The 23,367-nt window shown below is 41.9% G+C and overlaps 1 protein-coding gene across 1 annotated transcript in view; it reads right to left on the bottom strand.

Annotated features, from left to right (window-relative positions):
* Positions 1-3,000: 3,000 nt before the first annotated feature.
* The window catches only part of NELFA (negative elongation factor complex member A), a 30,883-nt gene continuing 10,516 nt past the window's right edge, over positions 3,001-23,367 (bottom strand). The window contains exons 2-11 of the mRNA XM_044680231.1: positions 22,067-22,238; positions 19,548-19,709; positions 16,377-16,466; positions 15,295-15,425; positions 15,089-15,158; positions 13,946-14,034; positions 12,703-12,814; positions 7,448-7,713; positions 4,691-4,790; positions 3,001-3,978 (exon numbers count right to left, since the gene is read on the bottom strand). Coding sequence (XP_044536166.1) covers positions 3,794-3,978; positions 4,691-4,790; positions 7,448-7,713; positions 12,703-12,814; positions 13,946-14,034; positions 15,089-15,158; positions 15,295-15,425; positions 16,377-16,466; positions 19,548-19,709; positions 22,067-22,238 — 1,377 coding nt within the window. The 3' untranslated portion in view covers positions 3,001-3,793. The remainder of the gene's footprint in view (positions 3,979-4,690; positions 4,791-7,447; positions 7,714-12,702; positions 12,815-13,945; positions 14,035-15,088; positions 15,159-15,294; positions 15,426-16,376; positions 16,467-19,547; positions 19,710-22,066; positions 22,239-23,367) is intronic.

Raw genomic sequence — 23,367 nt, 5'->3', positions numbered from 1 at the left:
AGTGCCATATAGAAAAGCTATTTATGGATTTGGGGGTGGATTTGTAGTCAGTGTCCTCTTAATTGCCAAATGTGAAGACCTTTTCTTACTCCTCATCCTTCTGCATTTCAAATCAACAAGCATTTACTTCTTCAACCCTAGCTTACGTGCCTAGTGCAGGAGATTAAAATGTAGGCCCTACCCTCAATAGTTTACTTCGTATAAGGGAGGCAAAAGAGCTCAAATAAGTAAACACAAAACACAAAATAATTTCTGAGGAGTAGGGGAGAAAAGGGCTAGGAGTCTCTGAATATATTGCACACAGAAGGGGAAAGGATCCCAGACTCTCCACCTCCCCCAAGGCCCAAAGCTCTGATGGTGGAGGAGGTTCCTTGAACACTGTGGCTCCCCTCCTGCACCCCTAAGATCCAGAGCACATCCCAATCTACTTCAGGTTGTCGCATGACAAATCCCCATTGGATACTAGTAGATGTGGTGGGTCAGGTTTGTGCCATCCTTTATCTAGCTCTGGTCTCATGCTTCCTCAAAGGTGAAAGCAGCCTGGGGCAAGAGCTTGGACTTTAGAGTCACAACTAAGGTGTGATCTGGGCATCTCATCTGGGTGAGCTAGTGAGGAGGGCTTGCAAAGAAATACGTCCTCTTGCTTTCCTAGAAATTCCTGCAACAGAGCTGGCTAAGTCTTTTCAGAAAACAAGGATTCCTGGGTATCCGAGACACTGTCTAAATGATACTGCTTTTAAGCGGATGCTGCCCATCCTTTTTCCTTAAATCCATTCTTCCCCTTAAACAGCCCCTCCCCAAAACTCCTTGGGAACAAGCATTTTTGAGATAACTTGGTTAACTGAGCCACAACCTGGATGAACCCAAGGAAACCCGAAATTCAGTGAAAACCCCTTCTGGGTGCTCAAAACTTCACGCAGTTTCTTTAGAAAATCTAAACTTTTATTTTACACTGTTATTACACTGAAAATACGTACCCAGAGACATTAGATCTATAATATTTTTACAACTGTACAAAAACCAAGGAATAGAAAACATAAGGGGCTCTGCTGGAGATGAAACGTTTTACAAAATGACTTTTTCTTTTTTTAATAATCAAAGGCACCAGATTCGTGGGATGGGGGCAGTCTGGCTGGCTGCTGTCTGAACTCTCACCAGTCAAATCTTGCTATGAAAATGTTTCTCAGCCTTGAGGGCTACCAACCTAGGTGCCCCTGGATGTTTGGTCCAGCCAGAGAAGCTGTCTATATTTCACATGATTCAGGCTGAGGAACAGTTTGTTATTCAGGGGAGAGGATGGAAAAGGTATTTTCTCATTTATGGCTCCAGGAAAAGTGCTGCCCCCTCTGGCTCTGGGGACCCTGTCACGCTGCCCTGGGTCGGGCAGCAGCATGCCAAAGCAAACACAAATCTCAAAATGAGAGCATTTCCTCACGGAACAGCAAATGCTCCTATTCCCTAGACAGTCAAATGCAGTCAACACATGTTGCTTTCTTCTGAATTGTCTGACGCTGTGATGGCCCCTTCATGTGGTATGGACTGACCCAACCAAAGGATGGAGGATCTCCCATGTTTAGCAACTTCCTAGTAGTATTCCAAAAATAGTTAGACTGCTGTTGGCTATTTGCTTCATTAAACCCTACCAAAACTAACCCCCCCACCCCCCCCCAAGTATCTGCTGGACTGAAAAAGTTGGAGAAACAAGTTATTTTGCTAAGGGGCAGCAAAAACAATAGGCCTTTGTTTTGTAAATGTGAAAGAGGGCACATTCCTTTAAATCTGATCACATATTCCAATATCTACTGAAATACAAGAAAATATTAATACATACGCACAGAAAATACTATCAGCTTAGGAAGCCCCTCCCCAGAGAGCTGCAGCTACCCCCATCACTGGCCTATGTGCTCCTCCACTGACTGAATTTGGCCCCAAGACCCTGGAAGAATCATCCCTTCTACTCTGCATCCTACTCCTCCTGCCCATCCAGAGGTCCCGGGGGCCACGTTTGGTCACCATCCAACCTCAGTCTGGTCTGAGCTCTCCCAGCTCCAAAGGCCACCCGTCTCACACACTCCTGTGTTCCACGCTTGGAGCCAGCCCCGGCAGGTCAAAGCAGTTAACTTTCTACTAGCACATGAATAGGTCTAAATAGAAAAATAACTCAGTTACAATTACCAGAATTTCTCTTTTAAAAAATTTAAGTTGGATAAAAGGCCAACAGCAATATCAGTCACTAAAATTAAGAAAAAAAACTAACTTTTTTGGTTAAATTTAGCTTTGCAAAATGTAACATTAAATCCAAAACCAAAACAAAACATCTAAAAAAACCCCAAGTCTCCTTCACACCCTCCCCCCACCCCAAGAACAACTAAAACCAACCTTACCATTCCAGAGGATTTCCTCCGAAAACTCCCGCAGGCTGTACCTCCACAATGCACAAGCAGGAGTGGTCTATAATACAGGGGGGCTCTGAGAATGACCCACCAAGAAGCACCAGTCACAGAAGCTCCCCCCCACCCCCTCTTGCTGGGGCTCAATCCTTGCGCTGCCAATACCAGCTCTGCACATGTAAACATTCACTTTCAGAGTAAAAATGTGGCTTTGCCCCTCTGAATTATTGCTCCACCCTTCCCCCTCCAAACTAAAGATCTTGATTGTTCCAGGCTTAAACCAAAAAGGAAAAGCTAGAATCAGTTTAAATCAAAGTGCTGCCTCTCTCAATGTGATTGAAGAAACCAGCAGTGAAGGCCTCGGCCACTGTGTATGCGCCCAAAGGTTTAAAGACTTTGAATAGTTCTTAAGGCTTTACACAGCAAGCAAGGGACGCTTAAATGGCCAGAGAATCGAACCTGAAGCTCTCACGTCTTGTCCAAGGTCTTGTGGTCTTGTCCAAGACTTGCTGGGACCCTGTGTTCCACACAAATTAATGCCACCCCCCACCCCAGAGCACTCTACTGGCCCCAGTGCCATTCTCTTCCTCTAGTCCTAGAAACCAGGACAAGAGACCAGGCTTGGTGTGTTCCCCCCAGGCACACTCCCCTCTCTCCCACAATCCCCAGGTGTTGTAAGGGTACAAGGGGGCCTGCCTTCTGACGGTCTCTGACAACCATCTGACCACCCGTCCTGGCCTGCTCAAAGTCTGGGGGCAGATGCCACTGACACTCAGCCAGACTGCCAGCAGGGCAAAGGGCCAGTCAGGGAGCTGCAAGCAAAATGAGAGGGTTAGTTTTGGCAACGTCTGATGTCCCAATGCTGAGGGGTAAATGGGGTCTTCGGTGCTCATCTATGCCAAGAGAGATGAATGCTGCTTCTGGGAGTCCCCATTTTACAGTGCACTGATCCTAATACATTCACACTGCACAGGATTCCCCAGTCCTCCCCACATGCCATCGTTTTCCTAGCAAAATGAGCTAAGCACAAGGTCATACGACTCTTCAGGGAATTTATCGTCTGGGCTTAAGAGAAAATCTGCCAGCAGCCTCTGAAGTCATCTCCCCCCATTAGGAGAGGAGCTCTGCTTGAGCTGAGGGGAAGCTCTCAGAGGAAGGAGGACTTAGACGCGGCACACTCAACTCATTTTTCCCATTTTGGAACCCCCAGCAGTCTAGCAGGCCTATGTCTGTGCAGCGATGACTCAGAGCACACTCCCGAGGGGGGCTGGAAACGGTTATGCAGCCTGAAGGGGAACAGGGAAGCCCATGTGGATGTCCTTGGGTCGAGGGCCGCCCGCTCTCTCATCAGCAGAGATGGCTGCCCATGCGTGGCTTGGTCCCCACGGTCTGGTCCTGGTCCTCTAGGAAACATTCGTGATGGGCTTATACTTCTTGAGCCTGGTCCACTGGCCAGTGGCATAGTTCATTTCAAAAACTGTGTCAACTAACATGGTGGTGCTTCCTGTGCCGTCAGCTTTGTCAAGAACTTCTGTGTGCTCGCTGAGCTTGATCTGAATGATGTCGCCCTGCTCTTGGCAAGGGTTCTCTGTGTAGACACCAGGAAAAGAGTCAAGAAAAAAAAATAGTGCTGCAAATTCGCTGCAAAATTGATTCCCTTTAGTTCATTTTTCAAAAAATAATAAGATACAGACAATTTGCTACCCATTGAGGAATACTCTGAAAGGCAAAATTCTACATAGTTTTCCAGGGAACTAAAAGCACTTCATTATACGATTTCCCTGCATAAAGAAACACCAGCCCAGATGCCCAGGACGATGTCCACTCGTCCTTTTCCACAAGCACACTTTCCTCTGTGAGGCAGGAGTGGCTCTGAGCACGGCAGGCCCAGGGACGGGCCTCGGCACCAGGAAAGCGGTGGCCGGGAGAGGAAGGGATGTGGTTTGGCCACAGTAATTCAGGAGGCCACTTAGAGGTGCCTCAGCTCCGATCTACCTTGGTGGAGCAGAATCTACACCAGTGAAATCACAGATCCTCGAAGTCTTGAACTATCCAGTCCTATAGCCCTCTCGAGATGCTGTCTTATCTCCCTGCATTTTATTAGATGGAGCAGCCAAACTGATATGGCTGAATATGCTCAGTCCAAAGGCAGGACGAATGGAGGACACAGATACAGAAATGGATACCCTTATTCAGACCATAAACACTTGTAAATGAATAGACCATAACCTCACCCCCCCACCCCCCAAGTTTCCTTGCTGGCCCATGAAACCTGCTACAAACAGAGAATGGCTCCTCACCCCTGGATCCAGCCATGAAGCCCAGAATGAGTGCTTTCTCGGGCCTGGTCACCTTGTTTGCCGTCTTGAACATTTCCTGTGCAGCACACATCTGCTCTCTCTGAAAAAAAGAGAACATAAATATGGCCACGTCAGGGAAAGAGAATCACATTTTACTCCAACTGGAATTCTTCCCAGAGCCCTGGCTCCTAGCCAGTCACCCTATGGTGCACAGCCTGGTAGAGGAAGGACTTTGGCCTCTTGGAGGGAGTCTGTGTTTGAGCTCTGGCACATCTGCCAAGCCAGAGAAGCTTCAAGGCCAGGTGCAGTGCCTGCCAAGGCCGCAGCCCTCCTGGGCCCAGAGGCACAAACGGCCCCTAGGACAACTCTGGACAGCATGAAGACTCTCCTCTGAGAGCATCGGCGGAAAGCGGCCCTGCCTTAAAAAGTCACAGATGACACAAAATAACTGAAAGAAACCCTCAAGGCCCAGTCTCATGAAAATGAATGAAAATAAGGACCACACCGACATGCACATGTGCTGCTCATCTTTCTGGAACTATTAGAAGTGACAAAGTGAATTCTGGGGGTCCTCTCTCCCTTGCTCTCTTTCTCTTCCTCTAACTAGGGCACTTCACAAGTGTCAGAGTGTCTGCTCATTGCCACAGGCCTGAGTCACAGCACCACAAGAACAGATTTAGTGCTGAGAGACCTCAGGACCATTTTTAGGCCTCATTTTAAAGATGAACTTGAGACCCAAACTCCACAGAGAGTGGGGTGAGGAAAGCTGGAACTTGTTCCCAGGTCCTCTGATTCCAAATCCAGCATTTTTTTCCCTTTGAGGTCAAGTCATTACCAACTGACCATCTCTCTTCCCTCACATCTACCTCACACCAAAAACTATGCCTCTTCTCAGACTAACAAACTGTTTGAAAACCCCTTGAAAACCAAAAACTATGCCTCTTCTCAGACTAACAAACTGTTTGAAAACCCCTTAAATAAACAGCCAGTTCCTACCTACTGGTTTTCATGAGCTATGTGGCTGGCTACAGTGTGATGGTGCAGCCCCAAAAGGGAACATGATGGCATGCAAAAGGAGTGTCTAGAAGAAAGGAGAGGACAGGCCACGATCCTCTCCTGTGGTCTCTGTCCAGTGCTAAGGGCCCCACTTTGGAAGAAACACTGACAAAGTAGGAGGGAGGATGGGAGTTCTGGGCCAAAAGAGAGCCACGAGAAGAAGGAATGACTGCTGTCTTCAAGTATTTGAAGGGCTGTCATGGGGAAGCCTTATTCTCTTAGCCTCAGAACACAACTAGAAGCAGCATGTGGAAGAGGGGGAGGTAACTTTTCAGGAGTAAGAGCTGTTCAAAAGTGGTAAAATGAGGTGCCTTGAACAGCAGTGAGATCCTCTGGAAGGGAAGAAGGACACTTGGTCAGGGATTTTATTGACTCTTTTTATTCATGTAAAGACTGCACTAAATGCCTCCTGCGGGCTTCTCCTTCCTTCCTCTAAGTGGGAACCATATCTGGATTTCACCTTCTTCTGGATCAGCCCACATGAACCCAGCGTGCCTCTGAACTAGACCCTTGTCAAGTAATGGATGGTAGGAGAATATGCAGTTGAGATACTGGCACCACATAGGAGAAATTGTGATAGGACCTAGGAAATCAAAGCGAACGTGATTTAATGCTTGCTACCAGGCCTAGGCCAAAGATGTGTGACAACAGGATCACCATTAGGGACAACAGTTTGGGCCTCCTGGAAAGGGGTAGTGATGCCAGTCCATTTTGTTATAATCCTAGTCTATGAAGGAAATATCCAAACTAATTTACTCAGTAACTCAGGCACAAACTTATAACCTTTAAAACCTAAGGCAGCTAGGTAGCCCAAAAGATAGAGAGCTAGGCCTGGAGTCAAGGACCTGGGTTCAAATCTAGCCCCAGATACCTCCTGGCTGTGTGACCCTGGGCAAGTCACTTAAATCCCAAATGCTTAGCTCTTTCCACTCTTCTGCCTTGGAATTGATACTTACTATTCATTCTAAGACAGAAGGTAAGGCTTAAAAAGACAAAAACAAAAATACCCAAACCCAAGAATCCCAGAAAATAAAAAGCCTATAGACTGCAGGGAAATCGCCTCCTCTAGGCTTTCTTCCTAAGGCTCAGGAACCTCTCATTTTACAGATGAAAAACAACATGCTCAGAACATGCAAGAGAAGCCAGGTCCTCCAAATTCCATTCCAGAGCTTTCTCCACCATACTGTGACCTCCAAATCTGGAATACTCAACCAAAAGTTACAACCAATGATATCAACCCCCTTTCTGGGGTCCTCTCCTCACAGTTCTCTGGCAGGGCTAGCCCATGCTATTGGACCCAAGTGAGGAGAGAAGTGAGACTGAAAGAGGCTAAGGAAGCGCAGGGACCCATGTCTGACGCCCCTCAATCCAGCAAGTGCTAAATGGAACTCTCCTCAGTAAGGGCTTACTGTGCACCGAGCGCTAGGGATCCAAGGAGAGGCAGCGAGCCGCCCCTGCCCTTGAGGAGCTCACACACTAAACAGGACACAGGATGGCAATGAACAGATACAGACACAACAGACGGGGGAGACCTAGCTGCAGAGGGGACCAGGAAAGTCCTCTTGCACAAAGTAGCTTCTGCATTGAGTCTTCCAAGACTTGAGGAAGTTAGAGGCTAAGAGGGATAAGGGAGGGAGAAAAGCCCTGTCTCTCCCCTCCCATTCTACCACGCTGCCAGGACCAAAGGAAGAGAAGACTTACCGTGAGGGATAGACCCTTCTTGGGTTGTTGCTGTGGGGCTGGTTGGGTCTGTGGCACCACCGGAGGCGTCTGTGCAACAGGGGCAATGGCAGGAGGGGTTGTGGGCGTCAGAGGTGAGGTAGGTGGAGCAGTGGCTGCGGTAGTGGGGTTGGCATTGCTGTTGTACATGGGAGTTCTCTGCTTGAACTGAGCAGGAAGGGTAGTGTTTGGGGTTGCAGGTTCCTCTGGCTGCCGGATAGTCTGCAAAGTCTCTCGAGCTGAAGGAGCTGCAGGTATGAAGTCAAAGGAAATAAAGTACAATCTCATGCCTAATACAAACTTACTTCTTAATACTTTCTTTCACTCAATGATGACTCAGAGGGCTTTGCAAAGGGAATAAATCAGCAATTGGCAGCCCTTGTGAGATGAGTGGGCAGATAGTCACGGCTGGTCTACACCTTGCCTTGTCTCCTGTGTGGTGCCAGAATTTTGGGTTCCTGGGGGAGGTGTGGAGGTTCCACATATCACCCATTCAAAGAGACAAAGTTCCCATGGCCTCAAGCTTAGACTCCAGTTGGCCCATTGGGTTCACACAAATGAAACCATGAAGTTTGTAGGCAAGGACTTGATTCCACAGCAGTAAAAACTGCCCACACTGAGAAACAGGATGCATGAACAGCTTGCTGTGACCCATCCTATTTCCTAGGCTGGCCATGGGTCAGGCTCTATTACAAGGTGACAAGAAGGGACAGGACCTTATGGAAGTCTCCAGGGAGTTTGGGAAAGAAGGAGTCAAAGGCTAGGGTTGCTCTTAGAGCTGTCCTGGAAATGAAAGAGATTGAAAACTGACCAAATCTTAACTATTTTTGCTCTTTTCTTCCCAGTTTTCTAATTTCTGGCTTGAAAGAATTTTCCAATCAAAAGTTTCAATCTTGATATGATTTAAAAACCATAAGACAAATTACCTTTTATAGGAGTTTAAGAGAAGTTAGTAACTGGTTAGATACTAATTACATTTTGGTATCTTTAGTTGAATCTTTAGCTCTGAGATTGTGTATGAAAAAGGTATTGCTAATCTGTAAGACAAATTTTAAATTTTAAAACCCCAATACTTCCAATAGTGCATTCCAATGAACCAAAAGAGATTTATAATTGAAAACGTGTGGGTATTTCATGTTCATAAGAAACTTGTCCTTGCCTTGTTCAGGGATATGACTTGCTTCCCATGATACTCCAGAATACTCATTCCTTACCCCAAGTAAGCTCTTCCTGCCACCCTTTCACCCTGACCACCCCCACAGCAGCCCGCAAAAATGACAAATAGAGAAAGTGTTCCAAATCTCTAATAATTAGAGAAATGCAAATCAAAACAACTCTGAGGTACCACCTCACACCTAGCAGATTGGCTAAAATGAAAGAAGGGGAGAGTAATGAATGTTGGAGGGGATGTGGCAAAATTGGGACATTAATGCATTGCTGTTGGAGCTGTGAACTGATCCAGCCATTCTGGCTGGCAATTTGGAATCATGCTCAAAGGGCTATAAAAGAATTGATCCAGCCATACCATTGCTGGGTTTGTACCCCAAAGAGATCATAGATAAACAGACTTGTACGAAAATATTTATAGCTGCGCTTTTTGTGGTGGCAACAAATTGGAAAAGGAGGGTATGTCCTTCAATTGGGGAATGGCTGAACAAACTGTGGTATATGCGGGTGATGGAATACTATTGTGCTAAAAGGAATAATAAACTGGAGGAGTTCCAGGCGAACTGGAGAGACCTCCAGGAACAGATGCAGAGCGAAAGGAGCAGAGCCAGAAGAACATTGTACACAGAGACTGATATACTGTGGTAAAATTGAATGTAATGGACTTCTGTACCAGCAGCAATGCAATGACCCAGGATAATTCTGAGGGATTTATGGTAAAGAATGCTACCCACATTCAGAGGAAGGACTGCAGGAGAGGAAACATATAAGAAAAACAACTGCTTGAACGCATGGGTCAGGGTGGACATGATTGAGGATGTGGACTCGAAACTACCACACCAATGCAACTACCAACAATTTGGAAATCGGTCTTGATCAAGGACACATGACAAAACTAGTGGAAATGTGTGTCGGCCATGGGTGGGGGGAGTGCGGGGGGCGAAGGGGAAAGGAGGAGCATGAATCATGTAACCATGTTAAAAATGAATATTAATAAATGTTTGAAAAAAAAATGACAAATAACTGGTGCCTGCATATCAGCTCTACCTAAGAACAAGACTGGAAAGTAGACTCTCAAAGTCCCTTCATGCTAGAGGTACTTCAAGTTAACATAAACGTTAAAAACGTTAATAACACTGGATAAACGTTAAATCCAGTGTTAATCCAAGACCTCACTGAATGTAACAAAATCAACGGCTCTCAGCAAACCTTCGTGTAAGCTTGGCCACAAGAGGTCAGCTGGTCATGGCTTGGGCATTAGCCCTGATGCCTCCTTCTTGCCCACATTTTGACCTCCGTCATTCACAGATGAGCAGCAACACCCCAGGCCTGCTGAACTAGCCCAAGCTTCTCTGAATGCATCAAGTATTGACTGAGTCATTCTAATTACACTCAGGAGACCCACACGAGGTCTGAGCAGACAGACACAAAAGGAACAGTCCATCCGAGGGGCTCAGGTGTATGTGTGCAGCACACATGCAAGCTATTCAAGATGAGTGCAAAGGAAGTACAAAGTAATTTCGTTTTCTTTTCTTGGCAGGGGGTATATGTGTGTGAAGTGAGGAGGGCCTACTGCAGAAGAAGTGCCTGAGCTTGATCATGAAGAAATGTAACACTAGCCTATACCTTTCCCCCACCCCTTTAGCATCCTGAGATTACCTCTGGATTTTAAAGCAAAGGATCTTACTTCTGAACCTCTGAACCATTTTTCTCTGAGGTGATGGGTAGAGTCCTCCCTACAATGCTGAGAGACACTGGTCAGGTGCTGTGCAGTCATTCTAAGGACCTTGTGGGGACTCCAGGCATTCAGAAGACCCATTTCTAATCCCAATTGAGGCTGGAGTCCATCAAATCAGAGGAGCTCAGGAAAGGCACATCACAAGAAGCAAATTTAATAAACTGGACTAAGGAAAGGAAGTATGGTTCTTTTTGCCTTGGAACTGCGGAGAAAGGAAGTGGCTAAAAGAGTGTGGCTACAAACTGGCTTGGGGGGAAGGTGACTAGGAACATGCCAGGGCAGGTGAGTGCGTGGATAGGGGAACCCCAGTGCATGTATGCATGTATGCAACACACACATTTGGGACTTTGGGCTAGGAGAAGGTGCAGCTGGCTAGGGGAGGAGGCTTATGAAGGGAAATAGCTAGCCACATGTGGCTGGTGCCTCTTTCTCTGGTCTGCTTTTTATTTACTTATTATAAATTAAGATACAGTTCCCAGATAATTTTCATCTTAACCAGAAATTAAACTTTTGTCCTCAACCCCACTTTTTCAGGGTCTGGGATGGAAGGGGAGAAGCCTAGACTCTAGAGAATCCCATTCCTTTCTTTCTCCCACCCAGAATTGGCTTCCCTCTTGAAGAGCAGGGCTGGCTTGCCCATCCTTGATGGATGAAATCATCAGTAAGGTAGTCTGAATTAATAGATACCTGGTGTCAGGTACCAAAGACACCTTCTTAACAACCATTCAAACCATCTACTTCTCTACCAGGGCCTTGGACAAGAGCTGCCCTGGGTCCCTCCACTCTGCTGCGTTCTCTGGAAGCTCTTCTGGCAATTGACACAACTCCAGCAGAAGGGAAGCTGTCTCTCTCCTCCTCCAACCCTCACCTAATGGGTCCAAATGGCTGCAATGCCCAGACTCTCCCTTGTCTGCCATCATTCAGCATCCTCTTGGGGTTTCATTTCATCCACGTCTACTGTCCTATCTAGATTCTTCTGCCTTCCCCAAGTTCAGCTCACATTTGAGGTTACCTACTAACCCAAAGGTCATTCTTTATGCCTTTCTTAAGAAATTCAGTACCTGGCTTACCGCATTCTCCTCCTTAACCACAGCCATGGTACTTACTTATAGACCTGACTGTACATATCCCATCAAGCCACCTGGTTTCTCCGTACATATAACTTCAATCTATCTCAGCCACTAAAAAAGGATAGTCAAACCCATCAAAGATCTCGCCATCACCCGTAACTATTCTGCCTTTGAGATTCACACCTCTAAAATTCTTCTCTCATATCCTTCCACCTCTAACTCTGCCTTACTCTTCCCGAAATGCATTCATCTTCACTGTGACCACATGGCTTCATTCTCCTTGCAGTCCTGAACCTATAATTAAAGTAAATACTCTTGAATCTTGTCCTCTTGTCCTACTGGAGATCCTCTCCCACACCCCAAACTTAGATGGATGACCTCCACCATCTACCGTCTGCTCTCCTGCTGAGACTATCCTAGAGGTCACAATTGTGGTAACTAAGCTCATTTAAAAATTCACATTATATACAATCTCACCTTAGCCTTCATTACTGCATGACAAATCTATTATTCTTCTCAATCTATCACACTGCCTATAACAACCACTCCAAACCTCTCCTCTTTTCTCCTCAACCTTTCCATATCACCTATTATTATGTCTTTCTCTCAGAGGATGATCTTATTTCTTACTTTACTGAAAAAACAGAGGCCATCTCTCCCTCCAGAATTCTTTCTTTTCCCCAAACAAAACTACTTTTCATTGCCTATTCTCTCTTTTGTTTCAATCTCTTATGAAAAGGTGGCCCTCCTTCTTGCCAAAGCCAACCTCTCTACTAGGAACTTTTACCTTATTATTTCTATCTCTTCTGATACCTGGTCCTTCTCTCTTTATCTTCTCTGGCTCCTTCTAGGGCCCACAAATGTGCTCCAGTCATCCTAATTCTTTACAAAACCTTTATTTGATTTTGTTGCCCTGACCCCTTTCAGTTATTATTCCATATCTCTGGTCCCTTTCACAGTCAAATACCTAGAAAAAGACAGCTAGATTCATTGTCTCTACTTCCTCAACAGAAATTGTTGTCTTCCCATAGTAGATTCAGGACCTGTGCTTTTCGTTATTCCTAAAAGTTTAGCATATTACAGAATAAAGTCAGTCAGTTAAAAAACAAAAACAAAACTTCTCATTTTGTATGAATAGAAATGACCTGGAAGGATCTGCTTTTAAGATACTTTTTTCTTCCTCTGAATGAAAGAATAACTTTTAAGTGAACGTAAGTTAGATATCTAAAGTTTTTAAAGAAGTGACGCAAATAAATACATACCTGGCTGTGTTTCAGAGCTTGGTATATAGGATGAGGATGGAACTACACTAGGAGTTGCAGGCAAGTAGCTTGTGGAAGGTAGTGCAGGTTCATTATTCAAAGAACCAAGTTTCTGTAAAAATTTTTGCAATTTCTCATAAATATAAATATAAAAGCCTAATCTTAAATTTTAAAAAGGCACATTTTCTCAAAATTCCAAATACCTCCATTTACCAGTCTTGCAACTTTCTATGTCTCTGGCTTCTAACGTTTGGAAGCATTTTCAGAGATATCATTTGGTACCCTTGCAACAACCTTTAAGGAAGGGGATGTAGATTTTTTTATTGTCACTTGCATAAAGTGGAAATTATAGAGTTCAAAGGAAAATGACTTGCCTATGGTCACACAATAAACTAGGGCAGACCCAGGACTAGAAATCTTGGGATCCTTCTACTAGCCTGAATCCTAGCAGGATTAGTTGATCACTCTCAGAAGAGGGGCAGGAGATACAACCCTCTCCCCTTTCTTAAGAGGAAAAAAAACAAGGTATATTTCCATCTGTTTAATCTTGCTGTCATATCTGGGTCATGACCACCTAAAAAGGATTCTTTACTACATGAGCTGAGCTTCTTAAAATAAATGTAAGGGGGCAGCTAGGTGGCTCAGTGGATTGAGAACCAAACCTAGAGACGGGAGGTCCTAGGTTCAAATCTGGCCTCAGACCCTTCCCAGCTGTGTGACCCTGGGCAAGTCACTTGACCCCCATTGCCTAGCCCAGGGGTCGGCAACCTTTTTGGCTGTGAGAGCCATAAACGCCACATTTTTTAAAATGTAAATTTCGTGAGAGCCGTACATTGCTCACAGTGCACCGCTCCTGTAACAGCGCCTGAAAAAAAATGGACTTCATGGCTCCCGCAGAAAGAGCCAGATATGGCTTGAGAGAGCCATATGTTGCCTACCCCTGGCCTAGCCCATACCACTATTCTGCCTTGGAGTCAATACACAGTATTGACTCCAAGACAGAAGGTAAGAGCTTAAAAACAAACAAACAAACAAACAAACAAACAAATAAATAAATAAATGTAATTTAAAAAAGTAATGTTAATACTGAGTATTCTTTGCTGGATTTGCATAAATAGAGTATGAACAAAAGTTCATGAGCTAAAGTCTAAAACTATACTTTTGTCAAACTAAAAGGCTAAATTAACTCAAAAGAACTTTAACAAAACTAAAATCAAATGTAAACATGGTATTAAGATTATACCTGTGTAGAGACAAGGCCAGCAGCATAATCAGGAGTAGCATTTTCTACAACTGTTTCTTCTTTGGCTTGCTTTTCCACAACTTCTGTATCTATTGATGATTAAAAAAAGGCCTATGAATAAACTTTTTGTTTGTTTAAAAAAATATTCTATGTAATTAAGAAATAAATCCAAGTTTTAGCTACCTCCAAGAGGAAGTATGACTTTTAAATGTTATGTACTATATAATATGTGTGATCAGTTCAAGACTGTTTTGAAATCTCCAGATCAATTATTTGCTTCAAACCCAATTTAAATCTTACATTAACTTTTGAAAGTTACTCTGATGTACTGAATAAAAAGCCCACACTAGTGTCACACTATCCTACTATCTGTAACATCAACTAACATTCAGATAGTGCTTAAAGTTTGCAATGTTTAATTGTTTTTCAGTTCTCAGATTGACTTCTGTCACTAATTCATAGAAACACTATCAATAAGGAGAAAATTAATATTTAGATGATCTAAAACTGATGCAATTCTCTGTACTCATATCATTCTAACAGGCATAAACAGGCCGAATGCACCCGGTTTCCAAGGAACACCTAAGCACATGAAGTGTTGTGAGAGATGTAACAGCCTGGCAACAAGAAGAGTAGATGAGGCTATCAGAGCAACAGAGCAGGATTAACAGGGAAACCTCAATGCTGTCCACAGAAAACAGATTAAAGACCTCCATTCAGAGGATGGCAGTCTGCACCAAGGAGTACCCACATCGAAGAGACCAAAGATTCTCTAATTCATGATAAAATAGAAAGCAGGAAAAGAAGTCTCTTGTTAGGGATAAGATGAGTTTCAAACAGATTTGCAGGAAATGCCTGCTTCAAAGAAGTAATTTAGTTAAAAAACAATTGAGCTAGAGGCCAATTATAGATGCTAAGCATCTCATTTTATAGGCTGAGAGGGTCCCTTTTCCCCTTCTCTGGGAGTAAGTCTCCTCCTTGGCAAAGGGACAAACATCTTTCCCAGTTCTGAAATTCTGTAATCCTAGGGTTCTATAGCTCCTCTGCAGCATGGCATTTTTCCAATTCCTTGATAAGCCAAAGCAAAATTTAAAAACACCCCTTTAGTAGAGAGGAGGTGGGTAGTGAAACCATCATACACACCTAAAGTCTTTCTTCTTCTTTTTGCCTCTCGGCCTGCACCAACCATATCCAGCTCTGAAATATCTAGTAACTGCCAAAAAACCAAAATCCAAAACCTTTATTATAACAGACAACACAGCAAATAATATAAAATGACTTTGCTTCAAAGGCTACCATCTTGCAGAAGAACAAGAAATGCTTAAGGAAGTCTGAAACAATTTGCCCACCTTCACTCCCCGTTCTTTTCGTAGAGGAGTTCGAGAAGGGGGAATTGGGGTCCGGTTTCCAGCAGGGCTAAAAACACTAGGTGTAGTCGGGCTTCTGAAAGGAGCCTGTTTTGGGATGCCTTTCAGAGGTGCTGAAAGAGGATAACAACAAGGGAAGGAGACAAATGGAAAAATTGTAAATAATTTTACAAGGCATATTCAAAGCCCCACCCAAAGGTAAAATATAGTAATTAATTGAGAATACCACTAACAGATAAAATAGCAATAGACAGTTCTCCTATTTTAATATCCCACATGTAATTGACCACAGCATACCTAGGATTCTGGGTCAATGTGGTCTTGGTGGAAGGCGTGGCTCTAAAACAAGGGCCAGCAAACTATAATACATTTTTTCAAGCTAAAAATGGTCTTTACATTTTAAAATATGATTAAACTATACCTTAAATCGTAAAAAACCTTGTGGGCTATACAAAAATAGGCAGAGGGAGGAATGGAATGTGACCTATTTTGCTGGACAACCCCTGCTCTAAAACAAGACTAGCCAAGCTTAAAAAGCAAGTCAAGTGGTTTGATAGCTCTGTATATCTAAGTTAATTATACTGGTGACCCACACATAATTATTTGACTTAATATACTATACAATTATAATATAAGCACCAAGGCAATAATATCGTTACTAAGTTACTGGTATACTTATGAACTACTGGAAATTTAATCCAATAAAGCATTAAAGGGTCTATTCTGAATATAGCTAAATGGGCAAACTTGAGTCTGACATGTGTACGTTTCTTTACATATTCTGACACATCTCTGTAGGCAATGACTACATGTGAAAGGCTTCTATCATTTTATCATGTGTAATTGATACAGTTCAGTAAATTAATGAATTTTATACTTCTATGCTGCTTTTAAAATATGTTTTATGCTTTTGACTGAATATTTCAAACGGCTAAAGAATAAATATCTTCAAATCGAACTCACATATGAAAAGGGCAATGCCCAAAGACAAGATAGGAATGTCTAACTTGGATCTGCAAACATTTTGCTTCTAATCTAAGTACTAAAAGTTATAGAGCTCTTACTTGTAGTATCAATTTTTTTAACCAGTCCTCTTCCTTTGGCATGGAAAGGTACTCCAGCTGTTTTCTTGAGTTGCTGAGCAGTCTCTGTGGCTACATAAAAAAGAAAAAAGGCAAGAATCACAAACACCTATTGCTACAAAACTGCTTTTCTGAATACATCGAACCACTACTTATTTAGAACACAAGCCATGGGAGAGTTTAAAGAACCAGGATTTTATAGAAGAAATCTGCATACTTAAAAATGGACCAAGTTACTGGGAATAGTCACTTGGGATTTTGAAAGCCTTTCCTGTATCGATGCCATAAAGGTAGCCTAAGAAAACATTTAAAATGTAGATGCCAAGATATTGACTGTCTCCAAGGAGAGAAAAGTAGAAAAGACTAATGTAGCATTCATTAAAACAAAAAATAAAGTTGTGCTGATTCCAGAATAAAAACAAATTTAAACTAAGAAAGATGTTAGAAAGAAATTCCCAAAAAGTTGATAACTGCAAAAGGGTTAAACTGTGGGCAGTTTTTGGTTCCACTGGTTCTTTTAATATTTTTTTATTTCAACTCAAATCTTAATAGTTCTCTTTTCCCATAGGGGCCAATCACCAAGGACAACTTTTATATCTCTCATTGGTGAGCAGTGTCTTTTTTAGCTCACAAATGGAATGGAGAAGAAGGATGCAGTGCATACTTTTCAGCACTGTCCTTGGGAAAACCTGAAAATGATAAATAAATGAGACATCATCATTTTCCTAAGTTAATCTAGGCAAGAACAACAAGATGTTGGACAAGAAATAGATGAGTTATGCAAAGAACTGTAAAGGGAGGGCAACACCTGCATACCCTATCCCTAAAGATAAAGAAAAGAAAGTAGGGGGATGATTATCACAGACTCAAGTAGCACTACTGGGTTAGGCTAGACTAGCTGTTGTACAAAAGAGGGAAGGAAGATGAGAGGAAGCATTAAGCTACAAACATTTAAGACACCATATTTTTTGTCTTAGAACTGATACTAAGACCTAGAGATGGGAGGTCCTAGGTTCAAATCTGGCCTTAGATATTTCCCAGCTGTGTGACCCTGGACAATCACTTGACCTCCCACTGCCTAGTCCTTACCACTCTTCTGCCTTGGAACCAATACTCAGTATTGATTCTAAGATGGAAGGTAAGGGTTTAAAAAATAAAATAAAATAAAATAAAATAAAATAAAATAAAATAAAAAAGAACTGATACTAAGTATTAAATCCAAGGTAGAAGAGCTAGGCCCATGTTGGCAAAACTATGGCACAAGGGCAGGAGGAGGCTGATCTCCCTGTCTCCACATGTGCCAGAGGATATTTCTTTCATCACCTGCCCCTCTGCCCAGCAGCCCAATGGGAGCGCTTCCTCCCTCCCTGTCTGAGGTAGGGTGGGAGTGGCAGACTCTCATGTGGTATGAAGGATGCAGTTTGGGCACTTGTCTCAAAAAGGTTGCCATCATTGGGCTAGGCCATTGGGGTTAAGTGATTTGTCTGAAGTACCTTCTAAATCAAGGATGCTTCTGTTAGCATTAAGCATATTTTATTTTAATTTTTGAAAATTGTTATTTCCCATTTGGAATTAAATACTGGAATGTTAAATTAACCAAAACATCTTATTCCCTAGTCATTCTGGATAAGTAAGTTTCCTGTAACACAATGCAAAGTGTTAATTAAATTCAATGCCAAATGGAGACATACATAAAATGCAACTTTTCCCCCTGCATTTCCCCTAATCAGCAATACCAACCACAACAGATTTCTATTTTGCTTTGACAAGAATCTGGAAAAACCCAATTACAAAACCGTTCATACACTCTGAATAACTGGTAAGAAGCCTAAGTGCCAAACTGAAATAACCTGTGACTCAAAAAAAGCTTTCCCCAAATATTCTCGAATTCTATAGGATCATAGATTTAGAGCTGAAAAGGACCTTAGAATCCATCTCCCTTGTCCCTCACCCCCACCAATTTTATAAATTAGGAAAACAGGGCCTAGAGAGGTCATGTGCCCAGCCAAGATCAAAGAAGCAGTTACATGGTAGAGCTGGCATTTGAACCCAGGTGTGGCAGTCTCAAATGCAACATTCTTTTCTAGGCAGATTTCCCTAAATTAATAAAAGTGTTCTTTAAGGAGAGGTATGTTGTATGGTAAAGTAGTAGTAGTATGTGAAGGAGCAACACTGACTGAGGTCAACTTTGAGACAGCCTAGATCAAATCCTGCTGTGACACCATCTGCCTGTGGATGCCATTCCCTAAACCTACAAAAGAGAGAAGGGACCTATGCCTAAGGTGGCAGTGTACGCTCTCTAATAAGAGCGTCTGCCTCAAAGAGAACTCTTAGGAAGTCTGAGAAGTCTTGTCATTCATTCTTAGAGTCAATGTTCCAAGGAAATCTCCAGGTTCCAAAGGAATTGCTTGTTAATGGAGAGGGTCCCACATAAATGAACATCATATTTCTGCACCCAAACAAAAAATATGATTTAAGGAGCTTTCAAGTAAAATCATGCTACTTCCTATATAATTAATGTGGGCTCAAAGCAGGACATTAGGACTTTAGTCCAAGCTCACTGTGGAACTTTGGGCAAGTCCCCTACATCTCCAGACCTGAGTTTCTTCATCTGTCAATTCAATTTTTATTTTGGGCACTTGTCTCAAAAAGATTGCCATCACTGGGCTAGGCCATTGGGGTTAAATGATTTGTCTGAAGTACTTTCTAAATCAAGGATGCTTCTGTTAGCGTTAAGCATATTTTATTTTAATTTTTGAAAATTGTTATTTCTCATTTGGAAAATTTTTAGTAAGGAAAGTACACTTAGAATTTTTGGTTTAATAGCTGTCCAATGGGGGTTAGAAGAGATAATCTCTTTGGTTTCTCTCTGCTCAAAAAAAAAGTGACAGCCTGCTTTAGTTTTTGAAATCATTCCTAAACCTACTATGAAGGCAACTGGTTCTAATTTTTTTTTTTTTGGTGGGGGGGAGGGGGGAAGATCTATATCCCTTAACCATACTCAAAGGAACTTTTGAACCAGACTGGTAGATCAAGCCAGTCCTCATTACTTTCCCTTAAAACATAAAAAGTTTTTCCACATATAAAAATACAACTTTGTGAGATTTACAAAGTATAGGTGCCCAGTCCCCTAAGATATACACCCACACTTACATTTCTGTAAGAGCTCAGCTCTCAAAGTGGCACTTTTAGGTTTTCTTTTCAACTGAAAATGCTTCACAGGTGGTGTGAGTGGTCCAGCAAGTGTGGTCAAGGCGTTTTTGTTTAAGTACTGACATTCCAAAGGCAACATAGCAGATGCTTCACACTCGCTAACTGTGCAGGAGAGAGTCAAGGTATTAGCAAATACATTTCTTTTACAGTATATAAGCAAGGTAAATCACAAAATCCGTAGCTAAAAATGTAATGATTTAACTGCATTAACAGAAAGATGTCCTACCTCACCTATGAACTTCAAATTTTGTAGTCACCTTCACCACAATCAATGAATCAGGAGTTCAAAATAACTAGAGAAATGCAAGGTCATTTAGGTGATATCAGAAACAAACAAGAAATAAGTCATATATATTGAAAGCTAACATCCACACTACTGACTAGTTTTTAAAAATGATCTTTTTTCTTCTAATGAACTTCTTAGGAGTGCAAAAAAGATTCCACAATAGCTCCTACCTAATCCTAATATTAGTATTTGTCTATTTAGTAAAGGCTTCTTCCTTGAAAACAGATCCTTAGTTCTGTCTAATAGGAGCTTTCTACCTTGAACACAGCTTCTTAAGAAATGAAAGTGTGTTTTGAGTTTCAGAAATCTTGTCATTCATCCATGGAGCCAAGGCTTACCAAGAATTTCCATATGCTAACAGTATCATCAAGGAAGGAGGATTTTAGTTTGGGGAAGAGGGGGAACAAAACAACTGACCTCGGTAACAACATAAATACACACACTTCTTAGTTTTGCCTATTGTTCGCTCCATTTCCTAACAGGAGATACTAAAAGAACTAGCATGCTTTAGGAAGTAAAAATAAAGGTTATGGAGGCACTGGTAGAGCACTCTGAAGTCTACAGAGAGGCTATCCACTCCAACCTAATATACAATAGGGAGATGTCCCTTACCTTATATGGAAAAAAAGAAGTTAGCCCACACAGTAAAGCCTCAGGATGTAATACATATTATTATTATTCAATAATTCAATACTTTAATATTCCAGTGCAAAAGTATCAGACATGTAGCTCATCAGTTGTGTGTGGCACAAATCACATTTGAGTGCAGCCCAAACCAGATTAAAATATAATTGGGAACGATTTCACAAAATTTAAAAAAATGCCATAAAAAAACAGATATTCTAACACTTTAAATAAGTCAACATACACCTTCAGAGATCATTCTGCAAGGTTAGTGGCCCCTGTTTCTATCTGAGTTGGAAAACACTGCTTCAGTGGATTACAGATTTAGTTGATGTGATAATGAATTTCTAACAATTCAAGTGGTTGTCTATTCTGTGTTGTCATCCATATCTTCCCATAAATGTGCCACAGGAGTCCATAGGCTAATAGGCTATCCACTCACCATTCTCATTCTCATCATTCTCATTCTCTCTCTCTCTCTCTCTCTCTCTCTCTCTCTCTCTCTCTCTCTCTGACAAACTCAACTTTTTTTTTAGGAAATGAAATGCAAAAAATCAAAGAAAGGTCAGTTACTGGTCTCTTCAGTTAAGAAAATGTATGACAGAAAAGGAAAATGGATCAATCACATAGCAGAATCAAGGATTAACTGATATATATCTGTACTGGTACAGAGAGCAGTAAAGGCAAGAGGAAGACCTAAAAGTCTTCTGCAAAGAATCTGTGGGAAATCATAGACAAGAATCACCAGATGAAAAGGCATGAATAACTTTTGATCCACACCAAGAGCAAATGACCACTTTGATAATATCACAAATAAAGGGAAGCAATGATGAAGACACAATAGATCATTAAGGGAGTTGGCCATCAGGATCTCTAAGATACCTTCCAATTTCAAAACAATATGGTTCTAATCTTGGAATGTATCTCTAACCTTTGACAGACTAACAATATTCTAAGACAAAGATTTTTATTTTCTACTTCCTCTGTGCACCGTACTGTCTCTCTATAGCACTTAAATATTATATTTCCCCTTTATCTAAAAAAAGGGAGCCTGCTTCTGTCAACTGTGACAGAAAGCAATTAACTTTATTTTATTTATTTATTTTTAGCCTTTACCTTCTGCCTTAGAATTGCTACTAAGAATCAGTTCTAAGGCAGAATAGTAGTAAGAGCTATGCAACTGGAGTTAAGTGACTTGCTTAGGATCACATATGTCTGAGGTCACATCTGAACCCAGGACCTCCTGGTTCTAGGTCTTGGTCTCTATCCACTGGCCCACCTTGCTGCCCTAATCTACTGTATTTATTTATGAAAACCCTTGCCTTCTATCTTAGGACCTATAATATATTGATTCAAAGGCAGAAGAGAAGTAATAACTAGGCAGTGGAGGTTCAGTTACTTGACCAAGGTCACATAGTTAGGAAAAATCTGAGGCCAGATCTGAATCTAGAACCTCCTATTTCTCTATTCACTGAGCCACATAGCTGCCCCCCAACAATGAAATACATACCTACCCAGATCCCCCAAATTCAATAAAAACACAACGCACCTTTTTCTCTAAGTTCTCCTAAAATATCCTGAACGTTGGGATTCTGTTCTTCAAGATCAAGGTTAAGTGACCCGGTATCTGGAAAGGATTTTAAAATATCAGCTACCATTAAGACCCAAGGGTCTGAATCCAAGGTTGCAAGCTGGATAATTTCAGTCAATGCGCCTTTCATCTAAGGAAAAAAGTAGGAAAAAAAGTAGATTGGAAATAATCCTAAACAGAAATGATGAAAAAATACCAAACCTTACATATAACTTGTACAAATGATTGCTAAAATTTGTTTCTTATTCAAGATTTATTTAAATTAAAACATGAATCAATCTTCTTGGATTCCATTTCCTCAACTGTAAAATATGAATATTAATTGCAGATGTACCTCATAGAGCAATAGAAAGGAAGAATTTTGTTAATAATAAAGCACTATATAAATTTAGATTTTGAATATTTCTTTCACAAAAATTTCTTTCTCTCTGACAGTGGTTTTTTTCCTTTTGAGACCATGTGCTCTAAGGAAGAAAGGAGTAAACTACCTAAAACCTTACTAGGCACCACAGAATCTCAATTGGAAGGGAACTCAGAGGTCACTTGGTCCATTGTTCATTGTAACAAGTATCTTTCCTACAATATTTTCAACAAGAGATGATCCAGCCTTTGCTGTTAAGTCCTCTAATTGGAGTAGGGGTGCAGGGACTAGGGAACTTCCTCTGTAAAAGCTCTAATTCTTAGGAAATGTTTCCTTACATCAAACCTAAACCTGAAATACAGTTTCAGAGTACACAAAAAGGAAGAACAATGTTCTTGTTTTAAGTAACAGATTTAAAACCAAATAGTTCTACAGAAATAGGAACTAATTCTATTTTTTCCTGGTAAAAAGTAATCCCAAACAAAAACTCAATGACAAAGAAACATCAAATCCCTTCTGCAGTCAGTATAAGCTGTGATCCTTCCTATAGGACTCGATTCTCCCGCCACAAGAAAACATCACTACTGCAACATGCTGACTCTATAAACACAGACCACTACTCTACTTTACAAATGTCTATCCATGAAACTAGGAGCCTAATTCATAAGGGGGGAAGGGGGGAGTGCGTAGGATCTGAAAATCATATAAGCATTTAGAGCTGGAAAAGCCATTAGAGAGCAGTTAGTCCAATCCACTGATTCATATATTCTCATTCTCTCTCTCTCTCTCTCTCTCTCTCTCTCTCTCTCTCCTCGCTTAAGTGACTTGCCCAGGGTCACACAGCTGGGAAGTATCTGAGGCCAGATTTGAACCTATGACCTCCCATGTCTAGGTCTGG

The sequence above is a fragment of the Gracilinanus agilis genome, chromosome 6 (genome assembly GCF_016433145.1).
Source record: "Gracilinanus agilis isolate LMUSP501 chromosome 6, AgileGrace, whole genome shotgun sequence".
NCBI classification, from domain to species: domain Eukaryota; kingdom Metazoa; phylum Chordata; class Mammalia; order Didelphimorphia; family Didelphidae; genus Gracilinanus; species Gracilinanus agilis.
This window is presented reverse-complemented; position numbering and strand designations above follow the sequence as displayed.